The following is a 19,940-nucleotide window of genomic DNA, read 5'->3' as shown; positions in this document are numbered from 1 at the left end:
ATGTCTCCTTTGCTTGCGCTTGGGTATAAAAAAACATTAGACCTTGAAGATATTCCTCAACTTGCTAATAGTGATAAGGCTAATGTGATATTTGCTTGTTTTATGGATAAACTTGAATATGATGGTAATGGTAGTGGTACTGGTGGTGGTGGTCAGATAAGCAAATTCAAGTTGGTGAAGGCATTAATTTTCTTAACGTGGAAAGAAGTCCTATTGACGACTTTATTCTCCATTGTAAGCACAATGGCTTCTTATATTGGACCATGCCTTATTCCTATCTTTATTGAGTATCTTAATAGCCCTCTCCAAGTAAAATACAAAGGCTATGCGTTAGTGGTTATTTTCTTTCTTTCAAAGCTCATAAAATGCCTCTCAGATAAGCATTTGTTCTTTCAATTGCGAAAGATGGCAATTAGGGTTCGTGCTGCATTGTTCGCAATAATATTTAAAAAGGGTCTTGGGCTTTCAAGCCAATCAAAGTTGGGCCACACTATTGGGGAGAACACTAATTTGATGAGTGTTGATGTTGAGAGGATTGCCTTTTTTAGTTGGTACTTGCATGATCTATGGAGGTTGCCTGTTCAGATTGTTGTAGCATTGTTGATCTTGTATGAGAGACTTGGGCTCGCTTCGGTTGTAGCTTTTGTGGCAACATTGGTTTTGATGTTAATAAATGTTCCATTGGGAAAACTACAAGAGAAATTTCAAGAGAGATTGATGGATTCAAAGGATCGAAGGATGAAGGTAACATCTGAGACTTTGAGAAATATGAAGATTCTCAAGCTCCAGGGTTGGGAGATGAAGTTCTTGGCTAAGATAATTGAGATTAGAGACTTTGAAACAAGATGGTTAAAGAAGTTACTTTATACATCAGCTATGACTGCTGTTGTCTTCCTATCTGCTCCCATGTTTGTATCTATGGTTACTTTTGGATTCTGTGTGCTTATGGGAATTCCATTAGAGTCGGGGAAAATTCTATCTGCAATTGCAACATTTGGGATATTGAAAGGAGCTATTTATAATCTACCAGACACAATATTTATGATAGTTCAGACTAAAGTCTCCATTGACAGGATAGCCTCATTCCTCTGTCTTGATGATTTTCATCCAAATATTGTACAAAAGCTTCCAGGAGATGATGTTGAGGTTGCAATAGAGGTAGTCAAGGGGAATTTCTCTTGGGACCTTCATTCCCCTAATCTCACATTAAAAAATATTAATTTCCGAGTGTATCGTGGTACAAAAGTGGCTATTTGTGGTTCTATTGGGTCAGGTAAATCAAGCATACTTTCATGTATATTGGGGGAAGTGCCGAAAGTATCTGGAGCCATTAAGTTGAATGGGACGAAGGCCTATGTTGCACAATCACCTTGGATACAAAGCGGTACGATAATAGATAATATATTATTTGGTAAGAAGATGGACAAGAAAAGGTATGAGATGATCCTTGACGCATGTTCATTGAAGAAAGACCTAGAATTGTTTGTCTTTGGGGACCAAACAATCATAGGGGATAGAGGGATAAACCTCAGTGGCGGACAAAAGCAGAGAATTCAGATTGCACGTGCTTTGTACCATGATGCTGATATCTATTTGCTCGATGATCCCTTTAGTGCTGTGGATGCTCACACAGGAGCTCATCTATACAAGGTAGCTATTCTATGAGTTCCGTTTGTATAGCTTTCGTTGATGAAGTTGGCTTGAATTTTTATAGCTCATTACTTATATCACAATTTGTCCAACAAAAATTGAGTTTGACTTAATAAGAATGAAAGTATGGCTATCTAAACAAGCAACACCTACAAAAAATTGAAATGCATGCATACAACCTTTGGTTGATGTTATTTATCACTATGAAAGATAAATTATATCGATTTGTACAACTCTTTCGCTTTTGTAAGGAATTGGAGTTTCTTTTTTAGTGGCTAATTATGAACATTTGGACTTATGTGACAGGAATGTTTGCTAGGAATTTTAAGTTCAAAAACAGTAATTTATGTCACCCATCAAATAGAGTTTTTACCTTCTGCTGATCTTATTTTGGTGAGAATATGCAATCTTAATTTCTTTATTGACTTTAAATTTCTCAACTTGATTTTAGAGTGATTATTTACTTTATCTTGTTTGACAGGTTATGAAAGATGGAATGATTACTCAAGCAGGAAAGTATGAAGAAATTCTTAGTTCAGAAACTGACTTTATGGAATTAATAGGGGCACATAAGAAAGCTTTGGCAGACCTTAATTCTTTGGAATGTGGGACTGCTTTGGATAATTTAATTACTAGTGAGGAAAATGATAATATGTTATATATCGAAACGTCAATTAAAAATGATAAGAAAAGTGAGCCCGAAAACTACAAAATAGAAAAACTGGTTAGGTCAGAAGAGCAGCTCATCCAAGAGGAAAAACGAGAAAAGGGTAAAGTCAGTCTTTCAGTCTACTGGAACTATGTTACCACTGCATATAAGGGGGCTTTTGTACCATTGATATTACTGGCACAAATTCTTTTCCAGCTTCTCCAATTGGGCAGTACTTATTGGATGGTGTGGGCTACTCCTGTTTCTGGAGATGTGGGACCTCATGTTAGAGGATCTACTATCATCATTGTGTATGTTGCTTTGACCCTTGGATGCTCTCTTTGTGTACTTTTAAGGTCCATGCTCATTGTAAGTGTTGGATACAAGACAGCCACTCTTCTCTTCAACAAAATGCATTTGTGTATTTTTCGTGCTCCCTAGTCATTTTTTGATTCTACTCCAAGTGGAAGGATTCTAAATCGGGTTAGTAAATATGATTATTACTCTTGAAATCCAAAAGATCTTGTTTGATAACCATAAAATTTATTATTTAAAATTTCTAATAAACTCTATCTTCTTATACAGGCATCCATGGATCAAAGTGCACTTGATACCTCTATTCCACATCAAATTGAAGAATTTCTAATTACAGTCATTGAATTCATAGGAATTGCTGCAGTAATATCACATATTGCATGGCAAATGTTAATAGTTTTTATTCCGTTGATTGTGGCATGCATCTGGTACCAGGTAATTCTACAACCACTTTCATATTTCATGATTGAATTTTCTACTCTAGTTTAACCATATTTTTCTTGTGGTAAATTGGTCAAAACATAAGCTGGTTCAAATTTTATTTGACCGGTGAACTCCGAATTTTCCAAAATTGATTTAGCAGTGTTTGCATATATACATAGGGTGTGAAAAAAAATGAACATTTAAGCATTAATAATAGTTTTCTTCTTAAATTTATAAATAAAATGCAATTAGCTTGAGGTGAAGTACCCATGTTGCACTGCATTTTTTTTTTTTTGGATGCCAAATTACACATTCATGTGCTTTTGGTAACTGTTGATGAGACCATATTATCCAGTCTATTATTAGAAAATTAGGAAAAAATTGGATATGTATATGTGAGGTTATTAACTGAATTGAAATTTGATAATATGATTAAAATTTCGGTTAAAAAAAATGAAAAACGGACTCCTCAAAAGTTCAGATACAGACATTAATTTTAAGTAAACTTTTAATGTAAGAATTGGGTATAAAATTTTCAGGTTATAGTAAACATACAAGCACTATGTTAATTTAGTGAACATCTAATAAAGAGAGTAAATTACAACTATTCGAATGAGAACAACTGAAGTATATAAAACAGGAAAATTTACAGTGCCACCCCCTAGAGAATGAAACTATTATAAGAACACCCCCTTTATTTCACTAAATTAAACTTAGACCCCCTACCGACAATTATCGTCAAAGAATATACCACATATGCTGATGTCAGCAACTATATTTATTTTAAATATCAAAATACCCTTACTAAATATGAAGTACCTAAAATACCCATGTAATAATTTACCGAATTTACCTTTCTCCCAAATCGATAGATCTAAACCACAGGTGATCGTTTAGAGCACGCGGCAGCGGTGACCAGCAGGAAATCGCGGCAACCAGCAGCTACTTGCAACTGGCAACCAGCAACGACCCTCAATCGATTTCCCTTGTGAGTGAGAACTTGTTCTGGAATCAAGGAGGGACATCCCCGGCGAGTGACAACTCATTCTGGAAGATGAGAATGGACCATGAGCAACTGGACGTGACTTTAAATTGCGCTGCGCCATATTTGTCTTGTTAGGCTCCGTCGGTGAATCGCTTTGTTTAGACTTCAGAGAACGGTTTCATCTTTCAATCGAGTTGGAGATGAGGTAGCTTTCTTTCTTTCTCCCATATATTATATATATACTAAACCATATCGAGTCGGCAATCGATAGAGAACCAAAACCAATCTTGGATTTTTGAGAACCAAATCTTTAGAGCCGTAATACTCTTACGAATTCTTCTTCTTCTTCTTATCCGGAAAGAACCCAAACTGGTACATTTCTTGGACACTTGGAGATGCATCCTCAGGCACAACAATTCAGGCCAAGAGCCTGCAGAAACGCAACCCTAAAATGATGCAGAAGATAATGGAAAAAACAAGAACAAGTAATGCACACAGAGTTACGAGGTTCAGCAAGATTGCCTTCGTCCCCGGTGAAATGAGATCTTGCTTCACTATCAATGGAGAATAGGGTTACAACTCTCATCCCTCACACCTCTCAGTATTGCTTGCATTATAGAGAAAGAAACCCTCGCTACAAATATATAGCGAAAAACCCTAATCTGAAAATTACACAATTGCTCTCAAATAAAAAAAAATTCGAGCGGGGGCTATGCCACCCTACACCCCCTGCTATGCAGGGGGGCCTTCTGTCCCCCTTGCAGCCCCCACCGCTCTCTAACCGGCTAGTGGGACCGCCGTCCTACCAGTCGAGGTGCTGCACCAGTACTCCCTGGATTAAACTGTGACGGAATACAAGACATCGCACACCAACAAAGCCTATTTTCCATCGACCCAAGTTCCATCCTTTCAAGTTCAACCACCGTAAATGCAAATGAATCATCTAGTGATGCCCAACTACAATAAGACCATTATTACCAATACCGGTGGTTGCCTCATCTACTACCACCATCAACGCTTCCCCTGCCTTCACCAAAGCCTCCTTTCCCTAGGTGGTTGGAGGAGGAAAAGGAAGAAGTAGCATGGCAGAGAACAGTGTAGGAGAAGCAATGGGGGGCTTTAGATCAGCAAGTACATTCCTTTTGCGGGACAATTTCCGGTAGAGAACCGCCAGAAAGATAAGAACTGATAGAGCACTGGCGGCACCAACAATCAGTGGGATGAGATGAGAGCTGCTATGGTTGTGGTGATTATTAGTAGTGGGAGGATCAGGTGGTGGCAACGGCAGCAGTGGTGGTGGTGGTGGTGGTGTGGCGGTTAGTGAGAACAACGGTCGTAGCGAGGGAGGCGGAGGCTGGCATGACGGCATGGTGGAAGCAAAGGAAGGAAACACTCAAGAGATATAAATCCACATAAGGGTATAATGGTCATTTTAACTCGTCATTTAACAGTGACTGACGATAGGGGGTTTGAGTCTAATTTGGTGAAACAGAGAGGGTGTTCTTATAATAGTGGCATTCTTTAGGGGGTGGCGCCATAAATTTCCCTATAAAATAAAATGAAATATTTTCTTACAATTTTATCCATGAAGATGGTGCCATTATCAACCATCTAAATTCTAAACATAAACGACTCACATTAAGAATACTGTTAAAAAAAAAAACCTATATCATTTTCTCTCTAATTATATTTTCATTTCATATATATATATATATATTTTTAATATTGTACTTATTATTGTTATTTTGTTGTTGTGAATGTTTCTTGTAGCAATACTATATATCCGCAGCACGAGAATTGACACGACTGTTAGGAGTATGCCAAGCTCCAATTATACAACATTTTTCTGAATCTAGTTTAGGTTCAACCACAATCAGGTGTTTCGATCAAGATGAGAGATTTATAGATACAAACCTAAACCTGGTGGACGGGTATTCCCGACCCAAGTTTTATTTCTCTGGTGCAGTTGAGTGGTTATGCTTCCGCATAGATATGTTAGCATCCATCACATATGCCATATCTTTGGTTTTCTTGATCTCGGTGCTAAAGGAAGTAATCAATCCTGGTAAAATGTTGAATTTGAGATCTTGTAAATCATCTTTTATTGCAACCATGATTGATTGCTCACAAAAACAAAATTAGCTACTAATAAATGAATTATACCATTCAAGAGTACTCAATCTTGGTAAAATTTTGAATTTGAGCTCGCAAAAGAATATGATTTTAAATTTGTTTTGTTAAAAAAATATGATTTTGAATTTGTTTTGTTTCTTTTCTCTCTTGAAGGTGTTATGGGTATAGCAGTCACATATGGACTTGATTTCAGTATGCATGGGGTTGTATGGGATCTTAGCATGCTTGAGAGTAAAATCATATCTGTTGAGAGGATATTGCAGTATGCTTTTATCCCTAGTGAACCCTCTTTGTTGGTAGAAGAAAATAGACCAAGTCGTGAATGGCCATCACAAGGGGAAATTGATATTATTGATCTGCAGGTAATCCTCAATGTAGATTCTTCAAGTCTTAATCTCCTTATTTGCATTGTTTTATGCAACAAACCTAAGGTTTTAAAACTCGGGAATAGTCATGGGATCGGTCAAGGCTGATACTGATTTTAATTGGCTTGAATCAGACCATATCGGACAAATTTACCCCTTTTTTTTCTTAAATCAGTTTTTATTATGATTTTACCCTTGGACCATTTATGTGTATCCGGATCGGAAAGGTTAGGATTGGAAATCGATCAAGGTCGACACCATTCTACTCTGATTGATATTGACCAATCAAATCTGAGTTTTAGAACCATGAATAGGCCCCCTAAAGCCTAATGGTGTTGGGTAGTTCTTCTGGTTCTTATGGAATTCTACTAAGCTTCATTTTTGATTATTTAAGATATATGTAGGTACGGTATGCACCACACCTTCCTCTTGTCTTGCAAGGTGTCACATGTACTTTCCCAGGAGGGAAGAAGATTGGTATTGTTGGGCGAACGGGTAGTGGTAAATCAACTCTCGTACATTCTCTCTTTCGTATGCTTGAACCTACAACCGGTCAAATTTGCATAGATGGAATCAATATCTCTAAGATTGGCCTTCATGATTTGCGGTCAAGATTGAGCATCATCCCGCAAGACCCCGTAATGTTTGGAGGGACTTTAAGATACAATCTTGACCCACTTGAAGAGTACACTGATGAACATATCTGGGAGGTGGGCATTTTTTACTTGATTAATAATCATTCATCCTTGGCAAATATAGGATAGACATGTATTTTGTTTATTGATGATTAACACACAAAAACAAATACATCCCAATTGACTAGACGAGACATGCATCTTTATGATCTTCTTCTTGTTATTTTTCTTCAAATTTTGAAATCTTTTCCACTGAGGGTAATCATTTCATTGGATGTATTGGATCATCTTTGAGCCAAGTTTGAACTAAATTCTCTTAGTTGGGACATGTGAAATATAATGTTTTTACTGCATCTCCTGCTTTCGATTTCCACTTGGCATTCCCTTGCTTTTTTTCATCTTTTACTTAGCTCATTAATGATCAATTCTATGTTGTCTTGAATAATCAAGCAAGGTGGAAAGTTGACATTAGCCTTTTGTTGTTTTAGACTTTAGATAATTGCCAGCTTGGTGATGAGGTTAGAAAGAAAGAAGGGAAGCTTGATTTTACAGGTTGGTTTCTTCTGATATATATTATGTACTAAATTGTCTCAACCTTAAGTTATCAACGCATAAGTGCACAATCCTTCCAAAATTCTTATTTGTGATGTATCTAAGTTCTAGTGCACAACCCAACGTAGCTTCCATTATAAGAAAAAAAAAATGTGAGATTAAAAGTTAATGGAAATAAGATAAAGAATGCTAAGCCATTTGCTTATGGTTGTTGACCTAGTGATTGAGAATGGAGATAATTGGAGCATGGGTCAAAGACAACTGATCTGTTTAGCACGGGTATTACTCAAGGGAAGTAAAGTTTTAGTACTCGATGAAGCTACTGCATCTGTGGACACTGCGACCGACTATATAATTCAACAAACGCTTAAGCAACACTTATCAGGATCTACTGTCATCACAATTGCACATAGGTTAACATCAGTTCTTGATATCGATATGGTCCTCCTTCTCGAAAATGGTTAGTAGATAATTTTCAAACACCACAATCAAATGGCTTTATTTGAGTTTAATAATGTGTCTTATCATCCTCTCTGCTGTTTGCCTAATCAATTGACATGTTTTCTTGTCTTAGCAAGCTCTATAGTGGAATATGATTCTCCAACCAAATTGTTAGATATCAAGTCTTCATCATTTACAAAGCTTGTTAAAGAGTATACTCGAAGATGTAGTTCTTAGTTTTTGAATTCTAAGTAAGTGAATTTGAATGTTTAGATGCAAGATGGTTGCATTAGTTTAAGGTATATTGCTGACTATGAGAAAAATTTGTTGGGAGAAGTAGTGGAATAGATATTGAGGCTCCATAATCAGTTGAATTGGCATTGACAACTAGTTAAAGTATTAGGGGTAGACAATTGCTATATCTATCATGTGGCATATTGGATAGAACTGAAATTCTATGGATAAATTCTTACTCTTTTTTTTTTTTTTTTTATGGACAAATAGAGCCCAAGTTCTCCTACTCAAAATGTGACTTTTTGCCAAAATGTAGTTTGTCAAGTTAAAAAATAAAGCTGAAAAATCCATTTCAAAATTCAATTAAAAAAAAAAAAAAAAAATAACCAAGCAAATGAGAGAAAGTAAATATACCAAAACATGAAAGAATATATGCTTGAATTTTTATTTATTTTTTGATAGAAATATATGCTTGACTCTAACATGTGACCAACCTTGGAGCATTTTCTAAATATCTATGCAGTCAAAATTGCCCATCAGCCTTTCATGGGAAAAAATTAGTAATGGTCTAGATATATCCACGTTATTCTTTTGAGCTTACCAGCCAAAGAACTTTTGCCATAAAGCTTCTAAAACAGAAAATTTTCTTATTGCTACATTAGATATATCTTTATTTATCCACTGCCAAAATTTCCTTGACTAAAAAATTGTGTTATTTTTTTTCCCTAAATTATTCTTACCAATTATTGCTATGATTAAATATCCAAGTTTCCCCTCCTCTCAAAGATCTCCTTCTATGGTTATGCATTCTTATCCCTAGTTTCAAAATTGGTTCCTAGAGTGGAAATTTTAATCGTTTCTTGATCCAACCACATGAGAGGTTATTTTGACCTGAAAACCTATGGTTTAGGTTCTCCCCACACCACCCCCCCCCCAAAAAAAAAGAAAAAAGAAAAAAGAAAAGAAAATATCAGGGCATCAACTTTTTGATCAATGCATAATTGTTTTAGAAAATTTATAAATATCCCAATTTTGAATAGTTTGGAATTTTGTAGGAATTGTGATCTATAACCCTTAAAATTAGATTTTTTTTTTTTTAATTGATACTACTCTATCCTATTCCGGGGGGAAAGAGGAGATGCGAACTAGAAGACTTGAACCCATGACCTCCTAGTAGCTTCCATGAACCACATGCTATGAAATGTGCTAAGCACTTGTTCACATAATTTGGTTGTTATCTATATCACTTGGCAATTTTTTCAAACACTAAATTCCCTTTCTTAGGCACAATGGGGCTATAATAGTGTAAAATGTGAATTTTGTTAAATACAAAGTTGAGATGCTTTGTGGAAGAGTGTGGTCATTACCTAACCTTACCCTACCTATATAGCTATATAGTGAGGCCTACCTATCACATAAGTTGATTTAAAAAAAATACAAAACAAGCTCAAGTCCAATGGGTTTACACCTAATTTCTCTTAATGAAAGAATTTATTATTATTATTATTATTATTATTATTATTATTATTATTATTATTATTATTATTATTATTATTATTATTATTATTATTATGATTTTCTTAGTGTAAATATCTAGCACATGGAAGTGCCAGTTTGATTAGCCATGTGTGAAATATCAATTTTGAAGCTCCATCTCTATTGTATGAGCCACCATGATAGGGTTTCAACCTTTGCATTTTAAATTTGTGTTGCCCCAAATCTGGAAAAATTGAGTTTTCATCCAATATTTGTGACATTATATCTCCATGTGAGAAAAGCAGATTGAGCTAAAGTCTTGTAAATGAATGTATGATCATGCAGAGATCAAATCCACAAAATATCATCCATATATATGTATCATATGGAAAATCAGGTGAGAATGAAATTTGTGGGCAGGTAGGGTCGAGATTTTCTAATGTCAAGTTTGGGCTTTATTGGAATTGACCATGTGAAAAAAGGCTTTAAAGTTCCATTGCAAAGAAAACTTTTGTGAAAATAGTTAAAACAAAAGGATGGCTAAAAATTGAAGTTGAAATGCCAATACAAGGAAGTGTATGATCTCTAGTGATCGATGTTGATGTCTTCAGGCATTTTCTTTGAAGCACTTGGTGGATAATTCGAAAATAGGGTTGAACCATAACCAAAGGGTATCATGTGATGCAGCTTGGAGTACTTATTAGTTATCATAATGTTTGAGTTTTCTTTCCAAGTACTATTTGAAGGGAAAGTCATTGTAATTCTCTAATTAGCAGTCGATTTAAGGGTTGCTCATCATGGTGTAGAGGTGGAAAACACCAAGGGTTGGGTTCTCTCCACAATTTATGCATGGTTACGTATACCGTTAATGATTAAGTTCTTGAAACTTTTTGGACTACACAATTAAGCCTTACACGAAGAATTATCAAGATAAGAAAATAAATAAATAAAAGGAAAAGAATGCTTCTTGGTCACATGGCAACGCAGGGTGGTGAAATGACGCCTCCACCCCCTTTGATGCACATATGTGGCCCTTCATTGGTTTTGTGCTGGCGCAAAGGATGCGTAACCAGAGAGCGACCCAAAATTTAGGGGTATTTTTGGCATCTAAAAATCTAGAGGGAAATTGAGAAATTATAAAATGTGTTTAAAGGACTGACTAAACATCTCCCCTTTCTTACTTGGTATTTCTCCAATTTTTTTCTCTATATAAATTCAAACAACTGCTCCCTATGCATTAAACCAAACTCCTCTATTTCAGTTCCACCATGATGCATCCCATTTTGTTGCTTGGACTTCTGATAGTAGCTTACTTTAGTGTAAGAAAAAATATGTTTTTCATTATCTATTTATTTCAACTTGGTTATCACTTGTTCTTGTTTTACCTTCCTTATTTGGTTGTAATTTTTCCACCATAAATTTGCAGGGTTCTCAAGCTGAAAATACATTCTCACAATACTGGAAAGAGCATATAGCTATTTCACATCCTCCACATTGGTTAGTTGCAAAGGCTTCTCCATTGAGTTCCCATCAAGCATTAGTTTATATGAAACTTATGGAGAAAAATGAATTAGCTTTCCACCTGCCTTCATTTTGTAAGCAGGCTAATGTTGCTTGTTCTACAAATTTACTAATGAATAAAGCAAAGGACTACACAAGCCTACCACCAATAGCACAGTGGAATGATATCAAACTGAAGTATGAACATGTTCCAAGTGCAGTACCCCTTTCAGTTGCCAGCCAAGGAGGATTACCATATTTTCGTGAATCAATGGTGAAAAAGGGAGGTTTCATGCTTGTCCCTGATCTAAGGGACCCAATGTCATACAGATCATTCTTGCCGCGATTTCTGGCATCAAAAATCTCATTTTCTTTTGATCATATCAAAAATTTAAAGAATCTTTTTGGTGTGGTGGATGAATCAAACATGGATGAATATATTCAGGAGACTGTCAATATATGTGATGAAAAAAGTTCGATTCTAGGCATGCAAAGCATTTGTGTGACTTCCGCCGAGGATCTCATTGATTTTGTTGTCAAGAAATTAGGGCACCATGTTCACGGATGGAGTACTGAGAATGTTGAGGGATCTTATGAGAATGTCACAATTGGAGCTATGAAACTCATCTATGGCAACCTCTTTGAACCACCTGCCTTATGTCATAGTCTACCCTTTCCATTTCAAGTCTATTATTGCCATGTTTTACGAAAAGTAAAACTATATGCAGTTGATATACATGCTCAAAGGAAAGTGAATCATGCCATAATGGCATGCCATTATGACACATCAACTTGGAATCGAAGCCATCTTGCTTTCAAGTTGTTGGGTTTTGGCCCAGGCCTAATTGAAGTTTGTCATTGGATAAATGAGAATGGAGTGGTTTGGACAAAGACTCTAAGTTGAGCATTATTTGAAGATTTAATTATCTTCTAGTTCTCTTGTCTGTAATATCTGCTATTAATACCATTTGAAAGGATAAATAATGATCTGATTTGGCTTCCTTATTATTTCAAAGTTTCAATATATAAATTTTGTTCTTAAAATTTCCAGTATCATAGAATTTTTGCTAGAATCCAGATTCATAGATGACAACTTGAATTGAAAAAAAAAAAAAAAAAGTGGACATCGATGCAGACTTATTCTAAAATAATAGAATAATTTCATGGTTCTCAGATTTCCAACAGTGAACATAACATGGTACTAGATTTGAGAGAGAAAATTTTGCAAATAGAGGATCTTACTAGAAGTATTAATGTGGATATGAGGGATTGGAATAAATATTGAGGTTTCCTATAATCATATGAGTTTGCATTAGCATTCTTTGAAGTAGGGGTAGAAAAGAAGATGAGAAAGGGGCGGGGGGGGGGGGGGGGTGAGAATATTTTTCTTCATGCATATTTATAAATGTTGGGAAAAGTTTTAGTAGTCCAGAAGTATTTTTATAACACCACAATCTACCATGTAGCACATTGGATAGAGCTCAAATTTTGTAAACAAGTAGAACCTGAGGTTGTTTGCTCGCATTTTAAGTTTTAACCAAAAGGAAGTTGGCCAAGGGGCAAAATAATTCTTTGAGAATAATAAAAATTTATTTTTTTTAAAAAAATACACGAAAAATGAAAATACAATAAATATGCCAATACATGAGAGTTTATATACTTTAATCTGGGACTAAAATTTGACATGTAACCAACTCTAGATTATTTTCTAAATATCCTAATGGTCAAAATTGTCACATCACATTCCCATGTGGCAAAGTTTGGTGCTCGTCTATTGTACCATTTATAGTCTTCCCGCCAAAAAACTTTTGCCACAGTGCTTTTGAAACAAAAACATTTCATGTTACTATATTAGAGATATCTTAGTTCATCTATGGCTGAACTTTATTTGAATAATAACTTTTCTGTCATTTTTATGCCTAATTTTTCTTTTTCTTTGTGATGAATATATGTCAAGTTTCCCCTACTCTCAAAGTTTTCCTTCAATGGTCATGCATTTTGACTCGAAAGTTTAAAAAAGTAGTTCCTAAAGTGGCAATTTCAATTGTTCCAAGATGCAACCACATGGGAAGTTATTCTAACCTTAAAAAATGTATGGCTTAGGTTCTTCACAAAAAAATAACCTTAATTAAAAAAAAAAAAAAAAAATCAGTCTAGACACCGACTTTTTGATTGATGTGTTTTTGGAAAATTTCTAACATCCAAATATTTGGTAAATCATAAATACCAGAGGAATTAATTGATCTATACCCTTTCGAAACGAGAAGGTTTAGGTCCCTTTTGTCAAGCATGTTTTTTCTTTTAGTAGCATTTTCTAGTTTTCATTTACAATTTCTCTTTCGGGTGGAAAATAGTGTTCGATTTCAAAACATTTTGGATTTATATGTCGTGCATACATTATTATTTTAGTAGTTTTAATTATAAAAGTAAATTTGATATATTCATTATTATATATACCTTCCTTGGCAACTTTTGAGACAGTAATTACCCTTTCTTGGATGCATTAGTGGCTTTGATAGGTTAAAATGTGAATTTTTTTACGCACAAAGATGAGATGTCTTGTGGGAAGACCCACCTATAAACAAAAAATTTGACTGTTTGGATGGGAAAGTCCCACCTCGGATTAGCCATGTGTAAAAAAAGTTTAGGCTCTATCCCTATTATGTGGTCCACTTTGTTTATGATAGGATTTCTATCCTTGCATTTTAAATGACTGCCCACCTCTTTCGAAGTTCAGTAGTCAACCAATTTTGGTGACATTATACCTGGATGTAGGAAAAATCAGATTGAGCTAAAACCTTGCAAATGGATGGATGATCATGCAGAGCAGTCCACAAATTGAGTTGCATTATCAAAGCAATATTTAAAAATTAGGTGAGACCCAAATTTACCTGTAGGTATGGGTCAATGGGTCATGGTTCCCCACTTAAATGTCAAGTTTGGGCCTATTATAAAGAAACTTTTGTGAAAATAATTATAACAATTAGACGGTGAAAAATAGAAAAGAAAATGCCAATAAAAGGGGTTTTGGTTTGATTTTCTATGTTACTTGCTTTCATATTTGGAAGAGAGACTAATGAAGAAACGGAACCTATTCATGATATAAAAAACACAACGAAATAGAATGAAGAAACAACTATACAACCATAACGCAAGGATATATGCAAATTGGCAAGGCTCCTGTGTCTACAAAGAGAAATGAAAACAGTTTCACTGACAATCCAGAAAAGGGCTATACACTCTTTCCTTTGAGCCTCATTATGTTTGCAAATAATTCTTGTAACATTAATAACCATCCATCACAAACAAATTTCTGAAATTACCCCCATAAAAACCCTAACTCAAGAATGATAGGTCTAAAGCAAAACAAAAACGAATTATATATGTACCTTGGATCGTTGCAAACGCTGTAGATAACTTTGTTTTGAGAGAAGTGGTAATTATTATCACCACATTGAGGCTCTGGGTTAGCATGTTTCTAGTAGGTAATGACCTTTGGGCCTGAAAAATTAGCCCGCCCAAAACCTTATGGGTTGGACTGAATTTTTTACCCATGGTACAGGATTAGGCCTATAAGTCCTATGACAAAGCAGGGCTAGGCTGGGCTGGAACTGGGCAAGGACAAGGCACCCTAGGAAAAGATTGGGGTCCATCCAGGCGTATTAACACCCATATTCTGAGAACTTTACTTCTACTAAATCGTAGGGAAACAATCTTTACTTGTCACCAAAGAGGGTAAGGGTAAGGAACAATCTATCCCTTTTTTAGCACAGCGTTTTCATTGTGGCCCCACAGGGATCTGCTTTGATACTAGTTGTAATATCTCAGCCCCATTAACTTTTGCACAATATTGTCCTCTTTGGTCATGGGTCTTAAGGCTTTAAAACACCAAATGCTATGTTGAGGAGGCTAGAGGTTATCAACTAGTGTAGTAATCTCTCCATAGGCGATGTAGGATTAAAATTTGCACTCTCACAGATCTTCCCTGTACCCTGGTATTTGCCGTATTCTTGGTGGGGCACCTCATTAATTTCCAGACGAGTCTATATCATGATAGCATTTCTAAAATCCAAAAAATATCAATGGGGATAGTAATGATGATAGACTTGCGGGTGTTTTCTTAGTGAAAGAAAACTTTCTCCAAATAATATGGCAATGACTCCTCTCTTCGTAATTCTATGCCGGCAGTGATCTCCATGGATGGGTACCGATTATTAAAACCCATTTCCTCCTCATTGACAGGCTTGCAGAGATTGCTGGGCATCAAGTGGGTTAGGCTGGTAGGAGAGGTGGCTGGAGCCCGAGTTTGAGAGGGCAAACCCAACAGGCTTGAGCCCAAGTGACGTCGAATTTAAACTTTATTAGCCCAAGCCTAATAGAAGAAAGTTTATTTAAGCTCACCAGTAACCAATCATACTTGCAGTTCTTCAGTTTAGATTGAGCTTTGGCTAGTTTTGGGGTTTAATAAACAACTTGCAAGCATGGGCATAGTTAGCAAATTCGGATTCGGGAATTATTTGGGTGGAGAATTATTCGGAATAATTCGATCGATTAATTTAAGGATTCGGTCAAGAAAGCGGTCAAAAAAGCTTATTTGTTTTTTTTTTTTTTTTATATATATATTTTTTGTTTTTAAATACTGTTTAAGTGGACCGAATAATTCGGTTTAATTCGGATTCGGTCCGAATTATTCGCGTTTTATATTCACTTTTGAAAAAATCATGAATTTTACCGAATTTTATTTTTTAATTCGAATTCGGTCAGAATTTTTGATAAAATTCAAAAAAATTCGGTTCGGCCGAATAATTCATGATAACACTGAGCATGGGTGGGCGATCATATCAGATAAGCATGATTTTAGTTATAGTATCATTTCGATCGATACATATCAGTGTTTTGGCAGTGGCTGAAACTGATACCTTTTCGATAGTATCAAATCAGTGTATGACAAAATATTAAAATAAAAATTACATCAGTACCTTAAGGGGCAAAAGTATCCAACAAGTAATGATATCAATATCGGCGACCGATACCATTGAGAAACCCTATTATAGGTTATATGGTGGAAAATTGGCTTAGGCATATGGGGATTCCCAACCCCTCCCCGAAAAAAAAATTGTCAGAGCAAACACTAAGAAATAGAAAAATAAATAGACAATAGATCCGCACAATACAAAAATTTAACAAGGTTCACACACCGATTTGGTGTGCTACGTCCTTAGGCGAAGAAGAAGATATTTTACTATGCAGAAGAGAGATTACACCCAAGTAGCGGCAAGAAAACTCGCCCTGAAACCCTAGCTTGAAAAAACCTCCAAAATACAATGAACTTCTCAACAAGATAACAATACATTATATACTCTAGGTCGCGGGTTGACCCATAGGGTCGCGGTTAATCCGATTGAACCATATCAGCCCAACCCCTCTGCTTCTATCACAAATCTTAGAAATTTTTCATTTAGGTCACCACCAAAATATATCAAAGCGGGTCAATATTCAAAACGGGACAAGAATTCGAGACAAACTCAACAAAAATGTTTTGAATACTTTATAACTTTATACTTATAGCCTACAACCAAAAATGTTTCTTATAATAGTCAATTTCAAGTTAAATCCACTAATTTTAATAAGAAAAAGCAAGCCAAAAGGCTAGAACTTTGCTCCAATGGTACTTTCGGCATTAAAAAGGTTAGCTTCCCATAAAACCATCATTTTGCTTTGGTAAAAATAATCCACAAGTCTTTCGACTCCTCACTTGAGTAGTGATTGTCCTAGTCTTATCCATAACTACTTAGATGATTGTTACGTGTCTAGGCGATGATCCAATGGTTCTTGACGAATCTTTCTCTGTGTCTCTGTCGATGCCTCGTTCTCTGCACCTCTCTCTAAGCGTTAGATCATCACCTGGACACATGGTGCTCGTCTAGATAACAATGAACCGATCAGATCAATCACCGGAGAAGAGTTGGATCCCTTTCTACGAGCCTTGTTCCAGATCCAACCCATGGCCATTCTTGTAAGTTTTTTTTTTTCTTCCTCACTCATCTTCCTCAAAAGTGTGTTTCTTTCTTTGAGAGGAAAGTGTCAATGGGATCAGTTACGTTTAACAATCAAATCAATTTTTTCGTTCTTCTATTCCATTGAAGTTAGTAAGTCAATGGTATTTTTGTTAGCTCTACCACCATCAAAAGAAATGCGAATTCTACAAGTGGTTAGTCAAAACTATTTTTAAAATCAATCCAATAGATCAATTAACCAATGCTTTACCCTGCATGGCTTTTTCAATTTAGACTGTTCTCGAGTCCTTGAATACCAATTGTGGTCCAAGGGATACAAGGCTCACTCTTTTTGTTATTTATTTATTTATTTTTTCCTTGTTTTAAGTAATAGTTTTCATAGGTTGTGCCAAGTTGGCAAAAATAGGCAAAAACATTATTTTATCCAAAATTGGAGATCAAACAGTAGGATACAGGATACGGACGACCTATCAGTTTCCTTCTTTTCAGGAAGTGAGGAGTTATATATGGATCAAAATCCTCTGTTTTTCTCATCCTTGTTTTTCCTTGTTTTGCTACCTGCAGAACACGACACGTGGACAACAGAAGATCCAACGGTCAAGATTGAGTGAGGATTATTACATCCAGTGCATTGGTCTTAAAGTTGTCCACGTGTCGTGTTCTGTAGGTAGCAAAACAAGGAAAAACAGGGATGAGAAAAACAGAGGATTATTTTCCGTTATATATGCTCCCTCTGCTCTCCGATATCTAAGAGGTGCAGGGGAAATATTTTTTGGTTCATTGAAGAAGTGCTTGAAGAAAAATAACGTTCCCCATCCAGCAACACGGAATGGTTTGAAGGGCCTTCCTCAAGGTGCATCTCTCTCTCTCCCTCTCTCCTGAGAACCCATGTGGTATTCCTGTGTTCCTTATTTTCCTGTTGAGCAGGATTTAGGTTTTGAAATATTGATTATGAATGATGTATTATTTTGCTTTTCCTTGTTCTTTCTTCTCATGTTATGAACGAGGTTTATATGAGTGTTGTGGTGTCACTTTTGGTTCTCGCTAATAAGAGCTCCTATTTGTCAACGGAGTTATTAGCCAAGTGAAAGGAAGCCCTTGTCCTACCATGGTTTAGGTGGGCTGGTTGTGGATTCAAGTTGGCACGTCCCACTATCCTTTGTTGGTCCTGCAAAAGAGTTGCATGCTGTCATGTGTCCCTCCCCCCTTCCTATCATTCCCCCTTTCCCCTCTAGTGTGTGTGAGTAAATTCTCCTTGGACAGTTCCTTAGAATCTGATAGCAAATAAGAAAAAAAAAAGTGTGCATAGAGAAAGAGAGAGAGAGATTACATAGTAAATGGCAAGGGCCTGGAGAGTCACATGGGTAAGGAAGTGAAGAAGGGAGCAAGTACAATTGTTTGGCTAACCTTCAAGTTGTTCAGGAATTAGAATGGTGCCGTTTTATTTTTCTTAATAAAGAAAATATGTTTTCCCTTGTACATGAAGGTGTTTTGGAATAAGAATGAAAAGGAGCTGGCTTCACATACCAAGTATAATTCTAGGAACCAACTTCCCTTGATAAAATGTTAGCATGGATATTTTGCATTTCAATACATAATTTGTGTTTTTCTTGATCTTATAAAATGTTCTATCACAATTTCTGAGCCTTTTTTTTTTTTGGGAAAGAAACAGAGTTTTATTATCTTTTGTTAATCAAGATATGTCTCTTTTAAGTATCAGACACAAAGAGGCGTAGCCATGGGAGAAGTTGCAGTAAGGTTTTGTTTAGTTGTTTTACTTCTCTCTCCACCAAGCCTTGAACCAAGCCTTGAACCTTTGATTTAAATGTTACACCATATTAAATCATAATTAAGGCTACAAGGCTGGTTTACTTCTTTCAGTTTTCTATCAAATCTAGAGAATTTCTCATGGGAGACAAATATCCGTTTTTATTTCATAGTTTCTAAAAAAGCTTTCTCACACAAGTTGATTAGTTTAGTGCCTAATAATTTAGATATGCCATATTTTGTGGTCATAAAATTTGCTGGCTTTATTGTATTGTATACCTACTCTTTTAGCTTTTTTTTTTTTTTTTTTTTTTTTTTTTTTGAGCCATGTTTCTATACTTTGATTGAGACATGTTTCTATTCTAAATTAGTAATAGATTTGTGGTGGCCATTAGAAACAATTCAGATACTTTTGGGCTTACAACCTATAGACTCTAGGTGGCTTGTCCATTGGTGTTCTGCATGATTCCCACTATTGTTTGGTGTGATAAAATATAGTTTAGGCTAGTCTTGTCACAAGGGTTTTCTAATAAATAACATTAACCATGCATGCAGTAGAGTTCCTAGTAGTCGTCATCTTGCATTATCGGATCGAATCAATATTTTGAGGAGTGGCGAAGTATAACTAGCTCCTAAGAATGCGATTATTGTATATAATAAACGAATTTGTATTGGTCATAAGAAAAGGAAAAGGAAAAGGAAAAGGATTGAAACGAGTCACTTAACTCGATGAATTACTCAAGGTATAAGTGATATAGTAAATCAGGTTGAGTGTGGTTTTCTGAAACTAGCGCCTTA

The 19,940-nt window shown here is 35.7% G+C and overlaps 1 protein-coding gene and 1 pseudogene across 1 annotated transcript; both read left to right on the top strand.

The window, feature by feature from the left end:
• Positions 1-8,499, top strand: LOC122058860 (annotated as a pseudogene).
• Positions 8,500-11,041: 2,542 nt separating this feature from the next.
• Positions 11,042-12,366, top strand: LOC122058659 (polygalacturonase-1 non-catalytic subunit beta-like). Its single transcript, XM_042621305.1, has 2 exons — positions 11,042-11,177; positions 11,285-12,366. Exons 1-2 carry the CDS (start codon positions 11,127-11,129, stop codon positions 12,260-12,262), a joined length of 1,029 nt encoding a protein of 342 aa, XP_042477239.1. The 5' UTR covers positions 11,042-11,126; the 3' UTR covers positions 12,263-12,366.
• The last annotated feature ends 7,574 nt before the right edge of the window (positions 12,367-19,940 follow it).

The sequence above is a fragment of the Macadamia integrifolia genome, chromosome 13, assembly GCF_013358625.1.
Source record: "Macadamia integrifolia cultivar HAES 741 chromosome 13, SCU_Mint_v3, whole genome shotgun sequence".
Taxonomy (NCBI): Eukaryota; Viridiplantae; Streptophyta; class Magnoliopsida; order Proteales; family Proteaceae; genus Macadamia; species Macadamia integrifolia.
The sequence above is the reverse complement of the archived record's forward strand: the minus strand, read 5'-3'. Positions and strand labels throughout refer to the sequence as shown.

Excerpts from the sequence above, each read along its gene's own strand:
- LOC122058659 (XM_042621305.1), top strand. The coding sequence starts at position 11,127 with ATGATGCATCCCATTTTGTTGCTTGGACTTCTGATAGTAGCTTACTTT. Across the intron at positions 11,178-11,284 it reads TGATAGTAGCTTACTTTAGT|GGTTCTCAAGCTGAAAATAC; the intron begins GTAAGAAAAAAT and ends ATAAATTTGCAG.